This window comes from Bubalus kerabau, chromosome 3 (assembly GCF_029407905.1).
Source record: "Bubalus kerabau isolate K-KA32 ecotype Philippines breed swamp buffalo chromosome 3, PCC_UOA_SB_1v2, whole genome shotgun sequence".
NCBI classification, from domain to species: Eukaryota; Metazoa; Chordata; class Mammalia; order Artiodactyla; family Bovidae; genus Bubalus; species Bubalus kerabau.
In genome coordinates, this window is record NC_073626.1 from 187,071,314 (window position 1) to 187,094,056 (window position 22,743).

The following is a 22,743-nucleotide window of genomic DNA, read 5'->3' on the forward strand; positions in this document are numbered from 1 at the left end:
CTGAGCGACTTTGACTCTACGAGTCGGACACGTGGGGGTTCTAGGTTTTCTCTGTGCGTTGCTCTGCGCTCTGTTGTTTTTCCTGCTCTGTTCTGACTGCTGAAGTAGCCTGTGTCTGAAGGTGAGGACCAGCGCTCCTCGCCGAGTGTACACAGTGTTCTTGTTGCTTTGGGCTTTCTTTCTGTAAAGTCACCACCAACACTGACTAAGCAAATCCTGAACCGTTGCTTCCAGGGGAGCACGGTAAGGTTCCTGGGATGCTCTGGTGAAATTTTTGTCGTCTGATCGTTATATAACCGGGGAAGACAAATATTGTGTAGTATCACTTATATGTGGACTCTTAAAAGAAAAATCAGATTCGTAGAAACAGAGTAGAAAGTTGGTTGTTCATGGGTCACGAGTCGGGGAACGTAGGGAGATATGGGTAAAAAGGATTTGAGTTTCAGCTCTGAGATGAGTTTCAGCTCTGAGATGAGGCGCTAATGTGAAACATTAAAAATATTTTTTTCCCCTGATTTATGTGTGTTTCTGCTTAAGGACACCTTACTTCATATCTATTGCTGACTCATCACTGAAGTCAGGGCCGACAGCTTGTCCATCGCGTGTTTTCTCTGTAAGCGCATCTCAGCCCTTCCATCCTTGGGACGCTGGACAGCACTGCGCGGGGCCGTTTTTAAACAACAGAGTCCACAACGAGGCGGAAAGTGTGCGCCGAGAGGCTGTGAGAAGCGCTCCGTTTACAGTGGAGAGCTGCACCTAGAAGGGCAGAGGTCGCCTCGTTCACACTTGGCTGGGTCGGGCGCGTTGGGGGTCCTGGATTCTTCTCCACTCTGCGTGTGTCTGGGTGACCCCACCAGTGGCCCCAAGGATTGATTTGGGGGTTACGCATACATTTTAGCCAGTGGGTGAATTTGCAGAATGGAACTTGAGTTAAAGACAGTCGACGATTCCTGCCAGCTACCCAGCGAGCCTGGGCTGTGGCCCGTGCTGGACCTGCCTGCTGGGGGAGGTGTAGTGACAGTGAGGGCGCTTTACGAGTAAGACTTGAGTAGGCTTCTTCCACGTGTTTTGATTTTTTTTTTTTTTTGGTTGGTGGGTGGTGTGGAGGGAAGGATAATCCCTATGAGTATTTGATACTTATTTTTCTGCTTAATCAGTGAGTCTCAAAGTCTAATAAGAGCTGATGAGACTTTGCGAGTCACCCTGTTCCCTGTCTTAGAACAGGTGTGCTCTTGTCTCTTAGAGGAGGCCCAGCTACAGCGTGACCATGAGGCTCTTTGTGTCGGTTGTATTTTATTTATCGATTTGCCTCTGTTGGATCTTAGTTGCATTTGGGGTCTTAGTTCCTGAACAGGGATTGAACCCACAACCCCTACACTGGAAGGTGGGTTCTTAGCCACTGGATCACCAGGGAAGTCCCTCCCCGGTGATTTCAGACGAGACCCCCACTCGTCAGACCCACGGGTGGGGGACGGATGGCACTCCGGGGCCGCCGCTGCCCTGCAGTGTTTCTGGCTGCACTTCCGAGCCTCTGGTGCTGATGTGGAGACGTGTGATCCGAATTGTCCTTTAGACCAAAGCAGCCTGGTAATTAGGGCTTTCGTAGCAGAAGAGAAAGGAGAGTCATTGAGGTGAGGAAAGGGCTCAGACACTGACAGCTGGCTCTGGGGTAGGGAGCAGAAGGTAGTCACCTTGACAGTAGTCTCTTGAGTTAGGGGGTCCATAGGATGCAGGACCTTGACTCCCCCGACCGGGCTGACACTTGATGTTTGGGGTGTAGTGTAGGCTGGGTCGGCTCGACAGGAGTTGGGGGATGAGACGGGAGGAGTGAGGCACTTTGTCCTCCGCTGCAGGGCCCTGGCTCCCGGTGCAGGAGCCGGGTCACCTGTGGGGACCACGGCAGGACTCCACACATCTGTTCCTCTGGCTTCCTCCATTCTCCCTTCTTTCTGTTTCATCCTTTCCTTTTATTCTTGCTTGCTTTAATCTGCCCCCGGATGAGCCCAGGATGGCGGAGACACGTTCCGCTACTTGACTGTCTACCAGCGCAGTTTATTATCTCTGTAATGTTTTTCTTTAAATTGTCTTGAGCCTAACACCTCAGTCAACTTGAAGCAGAAACATCTATGAAATCACACTTTTGATGTGCTTAGTTATATTTTTCCCATGCATATTAAAAAGAGGTAAACCACTAAACTGCATTGGTCCGTATCCCTTCTGACACACCTTTCTCAAACCCCGCTGACCTGTATACCATGCTCTGGAGAGTGCTGGAGTGGCAGAAAGAGCACTTGCTCCGGGAGTCTGGAACCCTGACTGCATCTTGGCCCCTGACCCGCTGTGTGATGTTGACCTGTTCCCCTCCTGCCTCCTGGCCTCGTTTGCTTCCCATTGGACTCAAGAGCCGGGCTCAGGAGCTGAAAGGATGCAGGTCAGCGGTGCCGCCATGGTTTCCTAGCCCCTCTGACAGCAGCTCAGGACTCTGACCTGGTCATGTAATTGATTTGTTCAAAGAAGTAGAGACTTTTAAAACACTGGAGTTTGGGAACAGTTTGTCTTCACACGGGCTTCCTGTTTTTATTTGGGTTTCGGTGGTCACTGCTCGGTAGCAGGGAGGAAGGAAGCAGCTTGTTCAAGGGTGCAGAGGGAGGGTTGTGACCCTTCCATCCTTCTGGCTCCACCTCCCTGATGTGGGAATCTAAGGCCCTCCTGGCAGGGCTCTCCTTGCAGAGGAGGCCAGATGCATCGAGCCGTGTGGTGTCTGATGTGGGTTCCCTGCCTGCCCTCAGCCCACGTGGTGTAGACCTCAGTGTTGCCTCTGTCCTGGGAGCAGAGTGGTTCTTGGACAGCCGTGTAAAGCTTGGCTTCTGGAGCCGGACTGCCTGGGTTTCGGTTCCCGCTGCTCCACTTTTAGCTGCGCCGCTCGGGGCTTCGTGTGACTCTCTGGGACTAGTTCCTCCTCACGGGGTCTTTTGGAGACACTTTGGTACCTAGCAGGCAGTGAGGGCTCCGTTCATGCTGTTGATTTACCCTAATGGGACGATGCTGTCCAACTGAGGAGTAGCAGCTGGGATACAGGAAGTGCCCGGGACATGGTGGCTGTGGCTTTGTAACCTGTGGCAGCAGGCCTGGTTCCCGAGTGAGAGCAGAGGGCTGATGTTCCACCCGCGACTCCTGTTGGATGAGCCCTTTCCTCCTCCCCACCCCCACCTGCTCTAAGCCTTTCACGTCTGTAACTCTCCAGCAGGAACCCAGTGTTGGACCGCACCGGCCCATCTGAGCCTGCGTACAGAGTCCTCCTCTGCATTTGGCTGGAAAAGAATTGTAACTCAGTTTTGGAAAAGGCAATACAGTCATAACCTCCAGAAATAAAAATACGTGGCTAAAATATTGTGTGGTGAAAAATCTCACTCTTGTTCTCCTCCAGCTTGCCGCTCCGTTCCTAAATCCTTGAGCCCTGGGTAACACTGCTAATATTTCTAGGGTCTCTTTAAGACATTATTTACGTACAGTAAAACTCACCAGTTTTAAGTGTCCATCTTAATGAGTTTCATTAATAATTCCATAACCACTCCCACAGTCAAGTTACAGAACAGTCCCCCACCCCAAAAAGTTCTCTCAAAAAGCTCACACCCTACCCCCTTCCCTGGGCAGCTACTGATCTGCTTTGTCACTATGGTCCTGCCTTTTCTGTAATTTCATAGAAATGGAATCATAGTACATAGACTTGTGCTTGATCGATTTCACTTAGCATGGTTTTTCTTTTTTGAAAAATTTCCGTGTTGTTGCATATATTGCTGTTTTGTTCCTTTTTAGAGCTGTATGGGACTCTGTAGTATCCCAAACTGAAAGTGAAGTCGCTCACTCGTGTCCGAGTCTTTGTGACCCCATGGGCTGTAACATACGAGGCTCCTCTCTGTCCATGGCATTTTCCAGACGAGGACTGGAGTGGGTTGACATGGCCTTCTCCGGGGGCTCTTCCCGACCCAGGGACCGAGCCAGGGTCTCGCGCTGCAGGTGGGCGCTTTCCGTCTGAGGCACCGCTGGGAACCAGCAGTGCCCGGGCTTCGGGTAGGGCAGCGTGCCCGTTCCCCAGCTGGTGGGCGTTAGCTGGTGTTTCCAGGTTTGGGATGTTAGGAATAGTTCTGTTATAAATCTTCAGGGGTGAGTTTTTGTGTAGCTGGTTTTTTTTTCTGTCCTTGTGTTTTTCAGCATGACAAATAGGAATAAATTCTGTTCCTCCCCCACTTTCTACGTAAAGGGTGAACCATTCTAAAGACATCTCTGGCGCCCTGTGTTTCTTGAATGGGCCTGAACACCACGTGGGGGGATCCCTGTCCAGCCTCTGGTTTGGTCCTGTGTGCTGGTGTCCTCGGAACTAAGGCCGCAGAGCTGTCTTCCTGCCTCCTGGGTGGGGTGGCAGCCTGGCCTGCTGGGAGCTCGGCGGGTGTGGCTGCAGAGAGGGTGACCGTGAGGTTCTGCTGGGCCTCGACAGGGTCACGTGAGTGCTTTGGCATCAGAATTGTGAAGGAAATTAGCTTGGGCACCAATCACATCCTGTTGCAAAACCACAGATGGTTAGCAGAGGTAATGCCCACCCTTTTTTTCTGTGTAAGTGAGGCTAGATGAGGGGCTGGCGGACCTGCTTTGAAGAAAGTTCTGTTTACTAATATGGAGGACAGTGGTACAAATTATGTGTTTGTTCGGGACTCCTTTTACTAAAGACACAGTTTCACTTGTCCCTGGTCCCCACTGCTTTCCGGACTTCAGCATCCCTCCTTCCCCCAAGGATATACTGTTGAGATTTTTCTGAGGGAGATTAGGCTCCGTGGAATGTGCAGATTTGCATAAAAAAAGAAGGCTGTCGAGGTCTTTTCCTTCTTACCTTCTGGTAGTGTTGTTAGTAGACAACAGGATTTAAGAAACTAAACCCACTGTTTAAGTAAAGGTCTGTATTGCCAAGGAAGTCTACTGCAGCTGTATTGACAACTAGAAGTGCGTGGGGCGGTGCTCAAAGTGTTCTTTGTCTGGGTGGTGGTGGTGGTTCAGTTCCTAAGTTGTGTCTGACTCTTCGTGACCCCATGAAGTGCAGCACGCCAGGCTTCCCTGTCCTTCACCATCTCCCGGAGTTTGCTCAGAATGTCTTGTGGCTCTTGGGGCTTTCCTGATGGCTCAGCTGGTAAAGAGTCCGCCTGCAGTGCAGGAGATCTGGGTTAGATCCCTCGGTTGGGAAGATCCCCTGGAGAAGGGAAAGGCTACCCACTCCAGTATTCTGGCCAGGAGAATTCCATGAACTGTATATTCTACAGGGTTGCAAAGAGTTGGACATGACTGAGTGGCTTTTACTTTGTGGCTCTTGAGCCCTTGAAATATGTCTAGTGCGATTGGGACTGAATATTTAATTTTTAATTTAATTTTAATGAAAACTTAAACTTCAATAACCTTATGTGTCTGCTGGCTGCTGTATAGGTCAGCTTGGGTCCAGATGAACATTGACTCCCAGTGTTAAATTTTCTTTAATTAAAAAATTTATTCTAGATAGAAATCATAGAGAATACCATTACACTGCATCTGCTTTAAGTGATTTTTAAGCAGATTAGATGGCTATGTCATTTCATTTGGGGTGTTATTTATATCACTTCAGTTCAGTTGCTCAATCATATCCAGCTGTTTGCGATCCCATGGACTGCAACAACGCCAGGCTTCCCTGTCTATCATCAACTCCTGCAGCTTGCTGAAACTCGTGTCCATCAAGTCAGTGATGCCATCCAACCATCTCGTCCTCTGACATCCCCTTCTGCTCCTGCCTTCAGTCTTTCCCAGCATCAGGGTCTTTTTTAGTGAGTCAGTTCTTTGCATCAGGTGGGCAAAGTATTGGAGCTTTAGCTTCAGCATCAGTCCTTCCAGTGAATATTCAGGACTGATTTTCTTTAGGATTGACTGGTTTGATCTTGCAGTCCAAAGGACTCTCAATAGTCTTCTCACACCACTGTTTATAAAGGCATCAATTCTTCGGCACTCAGCTTTTTCTTTATGGTCCAACTCTCACATCCATACATGACTACTGGAAAAACCGTAACTCTGACTGTATGGACCTTTGTTGGTAAAATAATGTCTCTGCTTTTCAGTATATGGTCTAGGTTTGTCATAGCTTTTCTTCCAAGGAGCAAGCATCTTTTAATTTCATGGCTGCAGTCATCATCTGCAGTGATTTTGGAGCCCCCCAAAAAAGTCTCTCAGTGTTCCCATTGTTTCCCCATCTATTTGCCATGAAGTGATGGGACCGGATGCCATGATCTTAGTTTTCTGGATGTTGAGTTTTAAGCCAACTTTTTTACTCTCCTCTTTCACTTTCATCAAGAGGCTCTTTGGTTCTTCACTTTCTGCAATAAGGGTGGCGTCATCTGCATATCTGAGGTTATTGGTATTTCTCCCAGCAATCTTGATTCCAGATTGTGCTTCAACCAGTCTGGAGTTTCACATGATGTATTCTGCGTATAAGTTAAATAAGCAGGGTGACAATATACAGCCTTGATGTGTTCCTTTCCTAATTTTGAACCAGTCTGTTGTTCCATGTCCGGTTCCAAATGTTGCTTCTTGACCTACATACAGGTTTCGCAGGAGGTAGGTAAGGTGTTCTGGTATTTTCATCTCTTTAAGAATTTTCCACAGTTTGTTGTGATTCACACAAAGGCTTTAGCGTAGTCAGTGAAGCAAAAGTAGGTGTTTTTCTGGAATTCTCGTTATTTATAGAGTACTCGCCTTGGTAAGTGCTGTGTTGGATAATCAGAAGTTATCTAAGTTACTTACCCTCCTTGGACCTCAGTGTCCCCGTCTGTAATGAGAATATTGGACCAGATGGGCGTTTTAAAGTCCTTCCGTGTGCAGTCAGGTTTACGATTTGTCATTAATGCAGTAAGACTTGTTTTTTGCACACCCCTGTGTGCCAGCAGTTGTACCCAGGACAGTAAGTAAGTGTGTTATCTCATTTAAATGGAATGAGCCTGTGGCCCCAGGGGAGCAGGAGTTCTAGCCTCGAAGATGAGAGCACCGGGCTCTGCAGGGTCTGCAGTTCACCTGGAGTTCCGTTTGTTGGCAGTTCACTGTGGAATTCAGAATTCCCACTTGGGTCTGCCTCATTCTCAACTAATTTTCAGTTAAATCTTTATGCAATGGCTGTTTTGAAAATAGATCGCTTCCTTAAACATTTACAACTCTTAAGTAAAAATTCAATCAGGTTTTGTTTTGTTTTTTAAATAGTCGTGCTCGTGTTGGGAGTTTAGGAGCGAGGTGAGCGGGTGGTGTGGCACAGGCCAGCTCACGAGGCACGCGCACGTGCCCCTCTGCGCACCTCCGTGAAAGGCCCGCCTTGAACCCCCTCTGGATGCCCCCCTGGTGGGGAGGGGAAGACGGCGACCTCGGTCGTGAAACATCATCTTGTTCCCCTGTGCCCCCGAGCAGGAGCAGCCGAGGACAGGCTGACAGACTGGAGCTGGAGGTCGGCCTGGTCTGCCACCTGCCTACTGGCTGGACAGTGCCCCGTGCCCATCAGGCCCCGTCCTGAGCCTGCAGCTTCCCTCCCGCCTGCGCCAGCTGTGCTGCCTGTGACTGTCCTGTGCGCCAGAGGCCAAGAGAGCCGGGCCTTTGTGAAGCCTCGTTCTTTCAAAAATTGGATTGAATTTTTAAATTCACTTTTGGCTGCACTGGGTCTCCGTGGCTGCGTGTGGCTTTCTCTGGATGCGGTGCTCAGGCTTCTCTGGTCGTGGGGCACGGGCTCTAGGCATTTGGGCTCAGGAGTTGCAGCTCCTGGGCTCAGTGGCTCTGCGGCCTGTGGGATCTTCCTGAACCAGGGATCGCTCCTGTGTCCCCGGCATTGGCAGGCGGATTCCTAGCCACCATGCCGCCAGGGAGGGCCCGTGAAGTTTCATTCCGATTGCTCCATTTCCCATCCTCAATACAGGGCCGTGGATCTCGGGGACCTGCCTTTGGGGTTGTTCTGGCGAGTTAAGGAGACACCTGGTTAGCCCGGTTACGGTGCCCCTCCGCAGAGCTGCCTGGGTTGGTCCCCCAAGGCCGGTGCCCTGTGGCACTAAGTAACTCTTCGGTCAGAGTCCTGGGCTGCCATAGGCGGCCCTGTCCTCAAGGCTGTTCCGAAGGGGCTGGGCGCTCCAGCTCAGCAGAAGCCACACCGGCGCAGGATGCTCCGAGCACAGTGCCCTGCCCTGGCGGTCTCCGCTACAAGGTGTTTCTTTTCTGAACACCCCTTTTCCTCTCTTTTTGAATCGAGAAATCCTGCCACGTGGGAACGGTGAAGTAGGGGCTGGCAGGCTGAGCAAGGAGTGATAAGTCAGTCAAAACATCTCCCATTCTCTTTCTTTTCCTTAGTGTTTTTCTGACTGCAAAAGTAATCCCTTATCTATCTGAACATAGACATGTGTAACTTGGAAAGTGAAAGCGGCCTTATTCCCCCCACCCCACAGATTTTGATAGACACACTTGTCTGAATATTTTCAACACATGTGCTTATACGTAAAAAAACAAACGGCCCCACCCTCTGTAGATGGACCTTCCCTCTGCCTCCTTCACTGTGAGGCTTCCTGTCCTTCAGATCCTGTCTCTTGGGCACAGGGAATCAGGGTACTTCGCAGAATAAATCAGCCTTGTCCTGAGGCCAGAAAAGGGAAGCGGACGTCCTCTCAGCCACTGGCCTGAGAAGCTGGTCGGTGGAAGGGCAGGCAGAGACGAGAGGGGAAATCCAGGAGGGGACGGACTCCTCGCCCCCACCACACCCTCCTGCAAAGAATCGCTCCAGTGTTTGCTTTTACCTTCTGGCTTTCCTGAGCCGGTGAAGGCTCTCTGCCAGTTGTTTGAATTTATGGCATAGAAGTCCCATCACGGTAGTGGATGCAGAACCTGGCCGCGTCGTTCAGAACTGGGCTTAAATATGGTGAAACTTGCTTTAGCTGTTTTTTCTATTAGCTGTTTCATATTCTTTTAGAAGGGTTTCTTTACTTTTTTTTGGATTATACAATTCTAAAGGTGGATTTTAGACCCATCAATCCATTTACCCATATGTTTGGAAATGTTTCTTTATATTAATATTAAACAGTGGGTGGTGGTATGGAATAAAGATAAACATTGCTAATGTCTGACGTTATTAAAAGTTACTTGAATTATACAACTATTAGCTTGAACCATATGAAATTGCACTTTTTGTAGGCCAGAATTGGGTGATCATTAGCCGTTTCATATGGTTCAACATAAGCTTCAGTGGGGGGACGTTTGGATCCTAGAAGAAAAATGGCTTGTAACAAGTTGGTTTTTTTTTGTTTGTTTGTTTTGTGTAAGTCCTTTCTTTTTGTGTATATCTATGGTTTGTGATTAGTTACAGGCTCCATATAATTTTTTATCTTCCTTTTTAAAAATCAGTATGACCAAACAATGAGATACTACTGTATAGCTGTTCAGTCGCTCAGTCATATCTGACTCTTTGTGACCCCATGGACTGCAGCATGCCAGGCCTCCCTGTCCATCACCAAGTCCCGGAGTTTACTCAAACTCATGTCCATTGAGTCGGTGATTCCACGTCCAAGGGCAAAGGAGAAGCCCCAGCAAGACGGTAGGAGGGGCGAAATCGCGATTTAAATCAAACCCCTTACCCGCCAGAGGTGCTCAGAGGGCTCAAACATACCTTGTGCACGCCAGGACCCAGAGACCCCACAGAGACTTGAGACGGAACTGTGTGTGAGTGTCTCCCGAGGGGGTACGGGTCAGCAGTGGCCTGCTGCAGAGGCAGGGGCTCTGGGTGCAGCAGACCTGGGTGTGGCATAAGCCCTCTTGGAGGAGGTCGCCAGTAACCCCGCCATAGAGCTGCCGGAACTTACACAGGACTGGGGAAACAGACTCTTGGAGGGCACAAACAGAACTTTGTGTGCACCAGGACCCAGGAGAAAGGAGCAGCGACCCCACAAGAGACTGACCCAGACTTGCCCGGGAGTGCCCAGGAGTCTCTGGTGGAGGCGTGGGTGGCGGAGGCTGCTGCAGGGTCGGGGGCACTGAGTGCAGCAGTGCCTTTGTGGGGCCTTCTGAAGGAGTCGCCTTTATCTTCATTGCCTCCACCATAGTTTGGCCTCAGATCAAATGACAGGGAGGGAACACAGCCCCGCCCATCAACAGAAAATTGGGTTAAAGATTTACTGAGCATGGCCCCGCCCATCAGAACAAGACCCAGTTTCCCTCACAGTCAGTCTCTCCCATCAGGAAGCTTCTTATTCTTCTCCATCAGAGGGCAGACAGACTGAAAACCACAATCTGTCTGATCATGTGGACCACAGCCTTGTCTAACTCATTGAAACTATGAGCCATGCCGTGTAGGGCCACCCAAGATGGATGGGTCGTGGTGGAGAGTTCTGACAAAACGTGGTCCCTTGGAGAAGGGAACGGCAACCACTTCAGCGTTCCTGCCTTGAGAACCCCATGAACGTTATAGCTGTTAGAATGACCAAAATCCAGAACTCTGACACCACCCGAAGCGGCAAGGATGGAACGACAGGCGCTTCCGTTCCTCGCTGCTGGGAATGCCGAATGGTGCAGCCACTTGAGAAGACAGCTTGATGGTTTCTTACAAAACAAAATACTATTAACCAAACAGGTGATCTAGCAACTGTGCTCTTTGGTATTTACCCAGAGGAGTCAAAAACTTATGTTTACATGCTAACCTTGCACGCTTAACATTTGTAAAGCAAGTTTCCACTCCAGAATGGCCACTCTAAATGTCTGAAAACCCCACCTGCCAAAACTTGGAAGCAACCAAGATGTCCTTCATCAGGTTGAATGGATAAACAAACTCTGGTACATCTAGACGATGCTATATTAAGCTGCCAAGCCCTGAAAAGTCATGGAAGAACCTTCAATGCGTATTAAGTGAAAGAAGCCCATCCGAAAAGGCTGTCCACTGTCGTTCCAATTGTGTGACATTCTGGGAAGACAGCGCTGCGGAGAAAGGAAGAAGATCAGTGCTTGCCAAAGGTTAGGGGAGGAGGAGAGAGGAGCAGGCGGAGCGCAGAGGGTTTCCGGGCAGCAGTCTGTGCTGCTGTGCGTGGTGCGTGCGTGTCACTGTGCGTTCGTCCACACACAGGCTGTAAGTAACCAAGAGTGGGCGTGGAACCGAGTGATGTAAACCGCGGGCTTTGGGGGTTAACGGTATTGTCAGTGTCGGTTCATCGGTTACAACCAGGGCACCACTCAGAGTGGCGGGGCGGGCGGTGATGAACCGGGGAGATGACGCATAAGCGGGGGAGGAGTTATATGGGAACTCACGTTTGGTGAGATTTTGCTCTGAATGTAAAACGTCTCTAAAAAGGTCTGTCAAAATTAATATCACTTAGGAGTTTTTCTACATTATTAGGAAGACTTCGTAACCATGATTCCTTAGTGGCTGCTCAGTACTCAGAGGGGAGAAGACAGACACAGCAGCAACTTCTGGAACACTCCGCCTTTAGGTTGCTTCTGGGTTTTGCGTTATAAGCAGTGATTCGGTGTCTGTGGCTCTTTTTGCAGTTTTCTTTGTATTTGGATCCTTGTGTAGGATGAGCTCCCAGGAGCAGCGTTACCACGCCACAGTGTGAACACGCTCACAGCTGTTGACAAACACTGCCCAGTCGTTCTCCCAGCGGCGGCGCCGTGTCACAGGCCGCCAGCAGCGTGACTGTCAGCGTGCTGCTTCATTGTCAACCCGGGGCGTTTGTCTCCCTTGGTTTTTGGTTTAATGAGCCAAAGGTAGTACCTTGTGTCTCTGGTGGGTGAACAGGTGTAAGTGTTTTGCCCACACACGTGTTTGCTGGGCGCCTTCATTCAGTGTCATTTCTCCTCACCTTTGAGCGGTGTGTGCTCGTCCCGAGGCAGGGACTCACCTGGGGGGCGTGGCACGGGAAGAGCGCTGCCCAGACGTGCACGGGAGATGACGCGGTGCTCTGAGCCGCTGTTGGGAAACGAGGGGTGCCCAGGGAGTGTGGGTCAGGGCTGGGGGCCAGCACCTCAGGCCTCGTGTGCAGTCCCTGGGGCCTTCGGTGGTCTCTGTGCCATCTCCCACCTGCGGCTGCTCCGTGTGCCCAGCTGAAATCTGATCACATTACAGTGTGGCCTTGGAGAGAGGTCGCTCAGTCGTGTCTGACTCTGTGACCCCGTGGACTGTAGCCTACCAGGCTCCTCCATCCATGGGATTTTTCAGGCAAGAGTACTGGAATGGGTTGCCATTTCCTTCTCCAGGGGATCTTCCCAACCCAGGGACTGAACCCAGGTCTCCCACGTTGCAGGCAGACACTTTATCATCTGAGCCACCAGGGAAGCAAGCCTTCAGTATGGCTGAAGGGCCTAATTAGCCGTAAACCTCCGGAAATTCTAAAATTAAAGAGTCCATTAATCCCATGGCCCCTCCTCTCGTTACCGCTCTAATTCCCCTTGGGTTCGCTTGATTCTCCTGCTGTGCTTTAGTTCCCACAAGACTTGGGTAGAATGACAGCCTTTCTGCTGGAACTTCGTGCCTTTCTGGGGTTAAATGTAACCCTTTAAGCCTCCCCTCTCGCCTCCCCCCACCTCTGAGCTAATCTCTGAGTTAATAGTCTGGAATGCTGGTCATTATTTCATTTCCTGGATGAAAATCCTCCAGGGCCTTAAGGTGCCTGTAATGACCCTTAATCGTGCCCCTTCCCGCCTGGTGACCTGGGTGGCGGCACCTCCTACGGACGCTGCTGTCAGAACGCTGCTGTCAGAACGAAGCTGGTCCGCCTTCCTCTCCCCTTAAAGTGCCGGCGGGCCTGTGCGGGCTCCGTCTGGCTTCCTGTGGTCTGAGCAGGAATTAGAGCAATCAGCCCACCGCGCTCCCCCTTCCCTTCCCACACAGACTGCAGGCGCAGCGCTGGGGAAGGTCACATTGTTTGGGGCTGTCCCATGTTGGAGGGGCCGGGACTCAGAGAGGGGGCTGGGGGTGGGGAGTGCCTGCCTTTCCGTGCAGTCGTGCCAGGGTGGGGGCGGTTCTGCGCCCCTTCTGAAGCTGTGTATTTATGAGCCGAGGGGACCTGCATTTAACATTTAAGGGAACTCACGACTGGGGTCTTGACGCTGGTGGAGTTGGAAAGATGTTCCTGTATGCCAGGCTCTGTGGAATCACATCTGTAGTGTGTGTGTGTACACATGTGTACTAGCATCCTTCAGAATACCCGATCCTGCCTTGGATTTGCAGCAGACCCTCTTCTGAGAGGTTTTATTAGCATTCAGAAATTACTTTTGTATTTCTTTCATCTATTTCTTGAAGCTTTCACTTCTCTCTGTAACTCATTCCATTTACTTTATCTGTTCTTTTTAAAATTATGAGCATTGTATATAAGAACCCTGTGAAATGCAGGAGAATGGGTTTTTTTTTATTTTTCTTGCATCAATAACTGGCTCTGATACTGTGACCTCTTCATAGCTCAGAAAGTGTCTGGTCATCTGCGTGGTGCTAGATGTGGCTGGGGCCGTGGGCCCCTGCGCCCGCCTGCCCTTTGGGAAGAATTTCAGATGACCAGCACGTTCGGGCCTTGGGGCTGTTTTCTGTCTGTAGGGCCTCGGCGACTTTTGTAGAACAGGATTGCAAATGCAAAGGGCCACGTTGGTGAGTGGATGCCAGTGAGCTGGCCTGGCCGGAGAGACCCCCGAAGTGGCAGGGCCACGATAGATATGGCCTGGATGTCCTGCTTATCCTAAACCACCAGTGTGTCTGTGGGATACTGCAGGCAAGAATACTGGAGTGGGATGCCATGCTCTCCTCCAGGGAATCTTCCCGACTCAGGGATGGAACCCACGTCTGTTGTATATCCTGCTTTGGCAGGCAGGCTCTTTACCTCTGGAGCCACCTGGGAAGCCCCCCGTGTGTTACAGGATAGATTAAATCATGAGCAAAGACCAGTGGTCCCAGGCCAGATCTTGAGGACCAGGCAGGGATTCCTGCTTGTCTGGACCTCTTGTTGCTGGGTGGGCCCATCAGGTGGGCATGCAGAGAGGCCCTCCTGAATTTTGGCCTCTTTTTAAATTTTCTTCTCAGTTTTGCATTTATCTTATAACTGCAGGTTTGTATCTTTTGACTACCTTCGTCTGATCTCCACCTTCCCTCACCTCCACCTCTGCTGCTAAGTCGCTTCAGTCGTGTCTGACTCTGTGTGACCCCAGAGACAGCAGCCCAGCGGGTTCCCTGGTCCCTGGGATTCTCCAGGCAAGAACACTGGAGTGGGTTGCCATTTCCTTCTCCAGTGCATGAAAGTGAAAAGTGAGAGTGAAGTCGCTCAGTTGTGTCCGACTGTTAGCGACCCCATGGACTGCAGCCCACCAGGCTCCTCGGTCCATGGGATTTTCCAGGCAAGAGTACTGGAGTGGGGTGCCATCGCCTTCTCACCTCCACCTCTGGCAGCCACAAGTACGATCTCTTTTTCCATGGGCGAGTTTGCTTTTGAAGTGCAGGAGACCTAAGGGCTGTGTTAGTTCCTGTGCACAGCACAGCGCCTGGCATTTCTGTGCATTTCGGAATGGCCGCCGTGATGGCGGCAGGTCCACTTGTGGTCCTCAGCATACAGATGCGCCTGGCAGTTGCTGGCTGTATTCGCCACACGGTTACACTTCCTGTCTTTGACATTTTTGTTGTTGTTACTGCGGGATTTTTTAAAAATTGGAGTTGATTTACACTGTTGCATTAGTGTGGATGACTCTTTTGTTAACTGAAAGTTTCTGTCTCTTAATCTCCCGCACCTCTCTTTGTCCTTTCCCCAGGTAGACCGCCCTGCTTTAGAGCGGAGTTTGAGATAGAACTTAGGGATGGGGAGTCCTGGGTGCGATTGGCAGCAGTGCTCCCCCGGCAGGGCAGAGCTCCCCCGGCAGGCGGCACTCCCCTTCGCCCGCGCTCAGCTCACCTTTGACCTCTCATGCTTCTCAGAGGGCCGCCTTTGTTTCCTCTTGGCGGGGGCACCTGTCTCCACCTGCCGCTCCTTCCACGGTCGGGCTGCCTGTGATTTGAGGGGTAGGGTGGTGGTCGGGCTGCCTGTGATTTGAGGGGGAGGGTGGTGGTCGGGCTGTCTGTGCTTGGCCCGGGCTCTCTGCATCTCAGCCTCTGGGTCTGCAGTTTGGCTTCCTCCTTGCAGGCTGATTCCTTGAGTTGAATCTGCCATTTGTACTGCCCCGAGCAGCGCCCTCCTGCTTCCCCTCCCCAGGAGCTTGGCTCTCCTCGAGGCTTCCTGCCGATGCTGGTGGCTTTTGGTCCAGGGAGCGCGCAGCTGCGGTGGGGTGCGCAGGGATCACGTGGGAGAGCCGGGCTTCAACTCGCACGGGCTGCGGCCGGGCCTTCCCGCTTCCAAGTTCTGCTGCTTCCGTGAGTGCTTCCGGGTCACTTGGAGAAAATCGCAGCACGTTGCCGAAATGCACGCTCGAAGCTTTCGGTGTCGTGGTGAAGAATGCACGGTTGCAGTCTGACAGCCTGGACTTCCACCCACCTGCTCTGGGGTCTGGACCAGGTTCACTCCACCATGGAGCCTCCCGGTCAGTCGGGACGATCTTGTGAGCCTCGCAGGGTTTAAGGAAGTGGAGATGGTGTGTTCGTGTGCGATGTGTACGAGACAATGCGTGGTAGCTGCTAGTAAGTGTGTGTAACTTTCCGACAGGAGCAGTAGGAACCCCTCGCAGATGTCATTTGCTTGGACAAGCAGATGTCCATTTTCTGTGGAAAGGTTTTTAAAAACCAGGATGTACGTATTTAAGGGTGAAACAAGGGGCCTCATGGGACGGACTTGCCTTCAGAGGGTCCGTCGTAGCGGCTGGCACCTTGGTGCCCCGAGAGGCTGCCTCTTCCTTGGGGGTGGGCAGGAGAGGGCTGGGTTGCCCGCCTGCCCTGGCCTTGGGGTTGCTGCCCCAACCCTGCAGTTTCTCCTAGGCTTTTTTCCAGGACCGCCTGGGAGAGGCCGGGCTCTGGGGAGCACTCTGCGGGACGGGGGTGCCTGCGCTCCTGGAGGCCCTGCTGGTGCTGCAGACAGCCATGGTCCTGGAGCACGGGGGGCAACCCCCGGGGTAGGGTCCGTGCCACGGGGCTGGAGCTGCTCCCTGTGTCCCTTGCCCTTCTCACCCTGAGAGGGGCCGAGCTTCCAGTCTCGGGCTCCTCTCACTGCCCGGACCCCGGGAAGGCCTCGGGGTCGTGTGCGTCAGGCTCTATTCCAAGGGCTACAGCAGGCCGCGGCGCTCAGCAGGAGGACGCTGTGGTCTCATGAAGTAGGTCGTTCTGATGGCTACAAGAGGCCAGGGAGGGCTCAGAGGGAGTCGTTAAGGCATCCAGAGAGGGAGAAGTCGGAGGCGGATAGCACTGGGGCTTGCTTAGAATCACAGGACTTGGCGGTGGACATCGATTCCTATTAGAGGGCCCCTGGGGTTTGTCTGGGTTGAGTGATGGACGCCTGCAGGACCAGGCACCCTGGGCCTCCCTGTGCGCACGTGAAGACTGTTCTCCCCACACGTCCCTGCTGCACCCATGTGGGAGTAGAGGGCCCTGCAGGACGGGGGCCCAGCCCGCAGCCCCTTCTCTTCCCTGCGCTCAGGCAGAGGACAGAGCCCCCAGTTTGCCCCGTGAATGTTGATTCTCCATGCGTGCATGCTCAGTTGCTCAGCCGTGTCCAGCTCTTTTGCGACCCCATGGACTGAAACTCACCAGGCTCCTCTGTCCATGGGATTCTCCGGGCAAGGATACTGGAGTGGGTTGCCATGCCCTCCTCCAGGGGATCTTCCTGACCCAGGGATCAAACCTGCATCTCCTGCATTTCCTGCATCGGCAGGTGGGTTCTTTACCATTGAGCCACCTGGGAAGCCATTTATTCACTGACCATGACTTAAACTCTGTGCCAGGCCAGGGTGATACCGAAGTGACTGAGAAGGACATCACCGTCACTGTCCAGAACCTGTAGCCTCGTGGGGGAGATGTAATGTGTGAAAGTCACTCAGTCGTGTCTGACTCTTTGCGACCCCATGGACTGTCCATGGGATTCTCCAGGCCAGGATACTGGAGGGGGTAGCTGTTCCCTCCTCCAGGGGATCTTCCCAACCCAGGGATCCAACCTGGGTCTCCCGCATTGCAGGCAGATTCTTTATTGTCTGAGCTACCAGGGAAGCACAGATGGAGATGGACACCAGCAGATGGTCACTGTGCCCAGGGAGGCTTGCCGCCACGGGGCAGGGACAGTCAGGGAGGGCGGGGCTTGAGCTGAGGGAATAGCTGCCCAGGCGGAAGGAAGAGCACGTTTAAAGGAAGGAGCAGAGAGGGCTGGTGGCTCTGTCTGTATCCCGGGGACCCTTGAAGGGTGCAGTCAGTGAGGGGTGATAAGCTTGAGTCCAGAAAGCCGTGGAGAAAGGAGGGAGCTGGCACAGGAGACGACAGATGGGGCAGGTGAGCCCCAGGAGTGGCTTGTGGGGGGGGGTTGGTATGGGGCTGGAGAGACATAATAATAAATGATAATTACGGTAAGTAATAAGTTTAAACGCTTCGCAGAATTACTGACACAATAAAACTAAAATGCTCAGTAAGCGTTAGCTATTATTTACATGATAATCACAGGCTTTGGTAGGGGAAAACCCTGAGGTTCGCTTTACATAAATTGAGGCAGTTTTGAGTCATCCCGAGAGCAGTGGAGGCAATGCAGTTAGACGCGCATCCCTTGCTGATATTTCCGGACTGTCCTGTGCAGAAGTGTGCTCAGGTCCAGCCGCAGCCTTGTCACAGGTGGCCGTGCGGCCCCGGGGCGCTGACCCCCCAGGCCCGTGCCCTCCTGTGTGGAGTGGGGCTGCCGTCGCCTGCCCTGCCGCTCTGTTTGAGGGTCCAGGAACCCTGCTGGGAGCGCTGCAGGCCCTTGGGCGCTGCTCTCCTGCAGGCTAGGGTATCCTTTCGTCTGGTCCTCTCCACCCTTCCCAAGACGGGATTCGGGTCCACGCATAGGATTGTTCACCCTGCTCTTCAAGGCTGCCCGCCTGCCGCCCAGTTCAGGAGATCCTTTTTCTCTCGGCTGTAGTCCTCCTTTACCTGGATGTCATTCTCTCCACCCCACCACCCGTTTCTGCCTCTGCCCCTGCCATTCCCCTTCCTGGTGCCCTAATCCACCCAGACCCCTGTGGTGGATTCTCCTTGGGAACTCGCCGATTCCGTGAGCATTTCTAAGCAGTTCGGTGGCTGGAGGTTGATGAGCTTGAACGACAGCGTCCTTAAGGCCTTCAAGCAGAGGAGGAACAGCTGGTAATAACGAGAGGCACAATAACAGTTGCTCCACCAGCTGACTTGCTGCCTATCATGTATCAGGCAATGATAATTGTTACAAACTTTGTAATTCGGCAGTCTTTGCTTGTTGCCAGATGAGAGCATTCCTGGCATGCAGGAATGAGTCATATAATAGCAGAGAGAATTCCTACAAATAATAAACATCCCTTTCTGTAATTCCGTAGACAGGCATGTGCCGATGGTGCCAGTGAGGCTCTTCGTAACCTCTCGTGGACTCCTGGCTGGTCTTTCCCAGTCATATGTGGCGAGTGTCTGCATTTTAGTTACTTTTCCCTCGCTGGCCCCATTATCCTTCAGACCTACGAGATTTCCCAACACAGGCCTAAATATCAGCTGACGCTGCAGAAGTGTAAAAGGGTAGTTTTTGAGGGCTTTTGCTTCCATGGGGTCTTGGGCCAGCTTCTGTCGTGTTGGGTCCAGTGTTCTGGTTTGTGGGGTGATGGGGTGAACTGTAATCCTCTCCAGGCACTGTCCCCCCTCCTGCGTCAGCAGATGATCTCGGCGCCTGGCCTTTGCTCCTAGATTGTAGGAACACTCTGGAAGTGGACAGTCAGTAACACTGACTTTTTGTATGTCAGACACACCCTTAGGGTTGATATAATGAACTTTAAAAAAAATTAATATTTTTTTTTTAAGTGAAAAATTCTTCTGCCACATGTGGTTATTCTTGGCAGGAGGTCTCGGGGGGTGGGGGACTCTGGGAAAGGACTGGAGTGCTCACCTGTTTGGTTTCCTAAATCAGGGTTCCCCCTGCCCCCCATGCCAGCGGGTCAGGAAGCAACATCAGAGCCTGGCCGTGTGGCTTACTGTTCCCTCTTTGAAGGTGCCTCTTGGGAAGCTCTCCCATGTCTGGTTTTGCAAGTGGACACTTGTTCTCCACTCGTCCAGACCATAATCCACAGCAGTGGCGTTTCTGTTATCCATCCAGGCCTCTTGAGACTGAGCTTTTTGTTCTGATAGGGTGACCTGGGCGGGGCTAGTGTCCAAAGGCCAACTGTATATTAAAAGACCACCACATGACTCTGACCTAGAGTTCAAAGTACCGAACGGCAGCTAATCTTTCTGCCTGAATTCAGAGCTGCTCCTAGGTACAACTTTTAAGAGGCAAGGGCCGAAGCGCACTCCCAAGACTTAACCAGCATCAGCCTGCCTATGAACTTGGACTGATGTAAGGATCGTTGGGGGATAATTCAACCGAGGGGTCCCGAGACCTGCATTGTAATTGTGTTAGCGTGAGGCGTGCACTCTGCTCCCTGGGTCCTAAGGAGCCTGAAATGGTTGAAAAGAGAGCAGTGGTGATGAGAAGCTCACGGTGGTGGTGGCCGCCTGTCCATCTTCATCTGGAACTTGCCCTGGAAGGAGAAGGGGATGGTGGAAGGGGAGGGGGCCTGCAGGTGGGCAGACGTGACCTGAATCTTGGTCAGCTTCTTCCAGGCACCATGGCTCCAGGCAAGTTCCTGGACTTCATTTACTTCCTTTCATGCCCTAGGGAATGAGGAAGAGTTGACTAGACATGTATGTTACACGTATGTTACATGCCCAGTAGGGTGGGCATCAAGAAGTGGCAGCTGTTAGTAACATTTTGGGCCCCCAGGAAAGGATGTCATGATATATGCCAGGAGCTCTTCCTGTGCTCCAGTTTCAATCCCAACAAGTCTCTGATGTTGGGAAGTGTCCTCCCATTTCATAGGTTAAGAAACGTGTGCTAGTTGGGTGGGAAGTTCAGTAACCAGGTGAGGGTTTCGTTAGATTTGCTGGGACTGATTACTGGCAATCCCTAGTGCTGGCAAACTGAGTATCTTTTTTTTTTTTTTTTTTTTTGCTGATCACTGGACTTTATTAAGATGAAATCACTGATAATTACACAGAAATTACTTGCCTAAGCCAAAATCCTTGAGATTCACATGAACTTAGTTACACAAATAAACATCATGTTCAAAACTATGAGGAAATATCCCAATGCCCAGGTGATGAAGGCTGGGGTGAACAAATATGCACACTTATTTCAAGCTGTTAAACAGTTTGTGGGCCACACAGTGGTCCCTTGCATGCAAGAAGTCCAAGAGCTCCTCTGTGCAGTCCTCCTCTGTCTGTGACCTGGAGGATACACGCTCATCACAGAGCTCGAGCCGCTCCCGAGCCTTTACACATTTCTCCAGCTGCTCGCATTGCTCTCTCACTGTTGTTAGGGGATCCACTAATTCCTCCTCCTCCTCTTCCTCCTCCTTGGGATCTCCGGACCCAGTCAGCATCCTTTGCTCGTCCTCTAGCCCCATGTCCGGCTGCGGCTCTGGACTCAACACAAGCAGCAGCAGCGGCACCTATTCCACTTCAGGATCAAAAAGCCTTTTTTTTTTTTTTAAAGGATAAAATGTGAAGGATAATAGTCACAGTCTCCTCCTAATTTTGTAAATTGTAGAAAGTTAGAAATATAGCAGAGTAGAAGATAAATTAAAATTACCTTATTCCCACTACTTAGACAACCCGGTTGTCATTTGGAGTATTTCTCTCTGGTCTTTTCTTGTCACTTAATTGTTTGGAGGGTATATCCATAGATACTAGAATGTCTGTATTACATTGTGGGTGGCAGTATTACATGGAGTCAGAAACATGGCCTCTGGACCCCGGTTGCCTGGGTTCACATTCCAGCCCTGCTGCTTACTAGCTTTGTGATTTGACAAGTTCCTTAGCCCCTCTGTTCCTCAGTCCTCTTGTCTGTGAAATAAGATTAACAGCAGAGGCTGTCTTAGGCAGGTTGTGAGGACCAAGTGAGCTAACACGTGTAAGTAAAGGACTTAGAACAGGGTCGGGCCCGCAGAAGCCCCTGGTCAGTGTAACTTATAATCACCGTTTTTGTAGCGCATCGGCTTTTCTTCTTAAGCCTGACTTTTGCTGCTTTGTGATATCGCATTGTGTAGATGTGTCTGATGCGCGTTGAAGACCTGCTTATCCCCTCTCTCTGTGGGCGTGTTGGCAGGACAGAGATGAGGCCTCGTCCCCGGCGTGGGCGGCGTGTCAGCGTGGCCATCCTGGAGCCCGCTCTCTGTGTCCGCGGTCCAAGCCCGGCCTTGGAGGCAGCCTCGTCACACCAGTGCCTTGCTCTTTCTTGGCTGCAGTCAGAATTTTCAAGCACCCAGGCCCTACTCTGTTCCTCTACCCTCCGGCTCCGGCCCTGGGACGCGTGGCCTTGCAGGCCCCTCGGTGATGGGCTGGCCCGCTCTGTGCCCGTCAGCTTTATGGCGATGCCAGGATCCGGGGCCGGTGGCCTTGGCCACCAGGGCTCCATCTGTGCCTGAAAACCACCTGGCTGGCCGCATGGCCCAGACGGAAGCCAGGTGGAGACATCAGGAGGGGCACTGCGCTGGGGCCTGGAGTGGCGTCTGGTGTCCTGGCCTTCTTCCGCTGCCCCGGTCTCTCCAGCTGCAGAGGGTAGCCGGTGGCCCTCACCTCCTCCACCCCCCAGATGGTTCCAGGGTATGGCGCTCTCCCGCCCAGGCCCTGGGCAGCCCAGAGGATCTGGCCCAGCACCTGGAGAAGGGACCCAGTCTCAGAGCTGGTGGAGAGGGGGCGGGTGGCTGGCTGCAGGGCTGTGAGGGTGGACGCGCTCACCACCCTAGCGAAGGAAGCTGGCGGGAAAGGGAACTGCAGAGTTACTGGGGTCCACACGGTGCGTGGGTAGGAGAGAGGTTCTGGCGTGAGCACGGCCACGCTAGCAGACCCCGAAAACAACTGTGTCCCCTCCCCATCCCCCATCTTTTGTTGGCCAGCCAGGGAGTAAAGTTGGTCAGGTCGCTGGGCAGCTTCTGATGTGAGTCATCTGCAGTTGAACGTAGAATAAAAAGCAGTTATCGGAAGGAGGAGACGTGAGACGCTTTGCATCTTTGTTTGATCCAGTTGTCACAGGTGCCCCCAGGTTTCGATTCGTGATTCAGAGAGGAAAAGTTTGTGAGTTTTTAACCTCTGGGCTTTGTGGGTTAAGGAGGGTGCTGGAGTGGGGAAATAATGTATTTATTTCAGGCTCTAAACACCCTTCATTTTGAGCAACAAGAGTAGGAGAATATTCATCAGATGCGCCAGAGGGTGGGAGGGAGGAGGAGAGGAGAGGACGCTTTCAGATTGATTGACTGCGAGGAGTCAGAGTTGCTTGGACCGGGCCCCTCCCAGGGAGAAAGTGCCAGCAGAAAGGAGGCTCTGCGTTTGCTGTCGCCCCTGGGGCAGCCCCTGCGGTCCTGTCTGTGCCGGCGACTCATCCCCACCAGGGCACACTCCTCCCTTAAAAACGGCAGGCGTGCAGCCTCGATCTTAGGTTTGATCACTTGGAGACGGGAGACTTCCCATCCCTCTGTAGACTGTGGCCCCCAAACACTCAGTTGGCTGATAGGTGGGTTGGCCCTTAACCCCATCCAAAGTCC

General features: G+C 52.1%; 2 protein-coding genes across 4 annotated transcripts in view; one reads left to right on the forward strand and one right to left on the reverse strand.

Moving 5' to 3' along the window:
* The window catches only part of CAPZB (capping actin protein of muscle Z-line subunit beta), a 140,444-nt gene that overhangs the window by 16,992 nt on the left and 100,709 nt on the right, over positions 1 to 22,743 (forward strand). The window lies entirely within an intron of this gene.
* Positions 20,160 to 20,677, reverse strand: LOC129647116 (cytochrome b-c1 complex subunit 6, mitochondrial). Its single transcript, XM_055574299.1, has one exon. It carries the CDS (start codon positions 20,605 to 20,607, stop codon positions 20,332 to 20,334), a length of 276 nt encoding a protein of 91 aa, XP_055430274.1. The 5' UTR covers positions 20,608 to 20,677; the 3' UTR covers positions 20,160 to 20,331.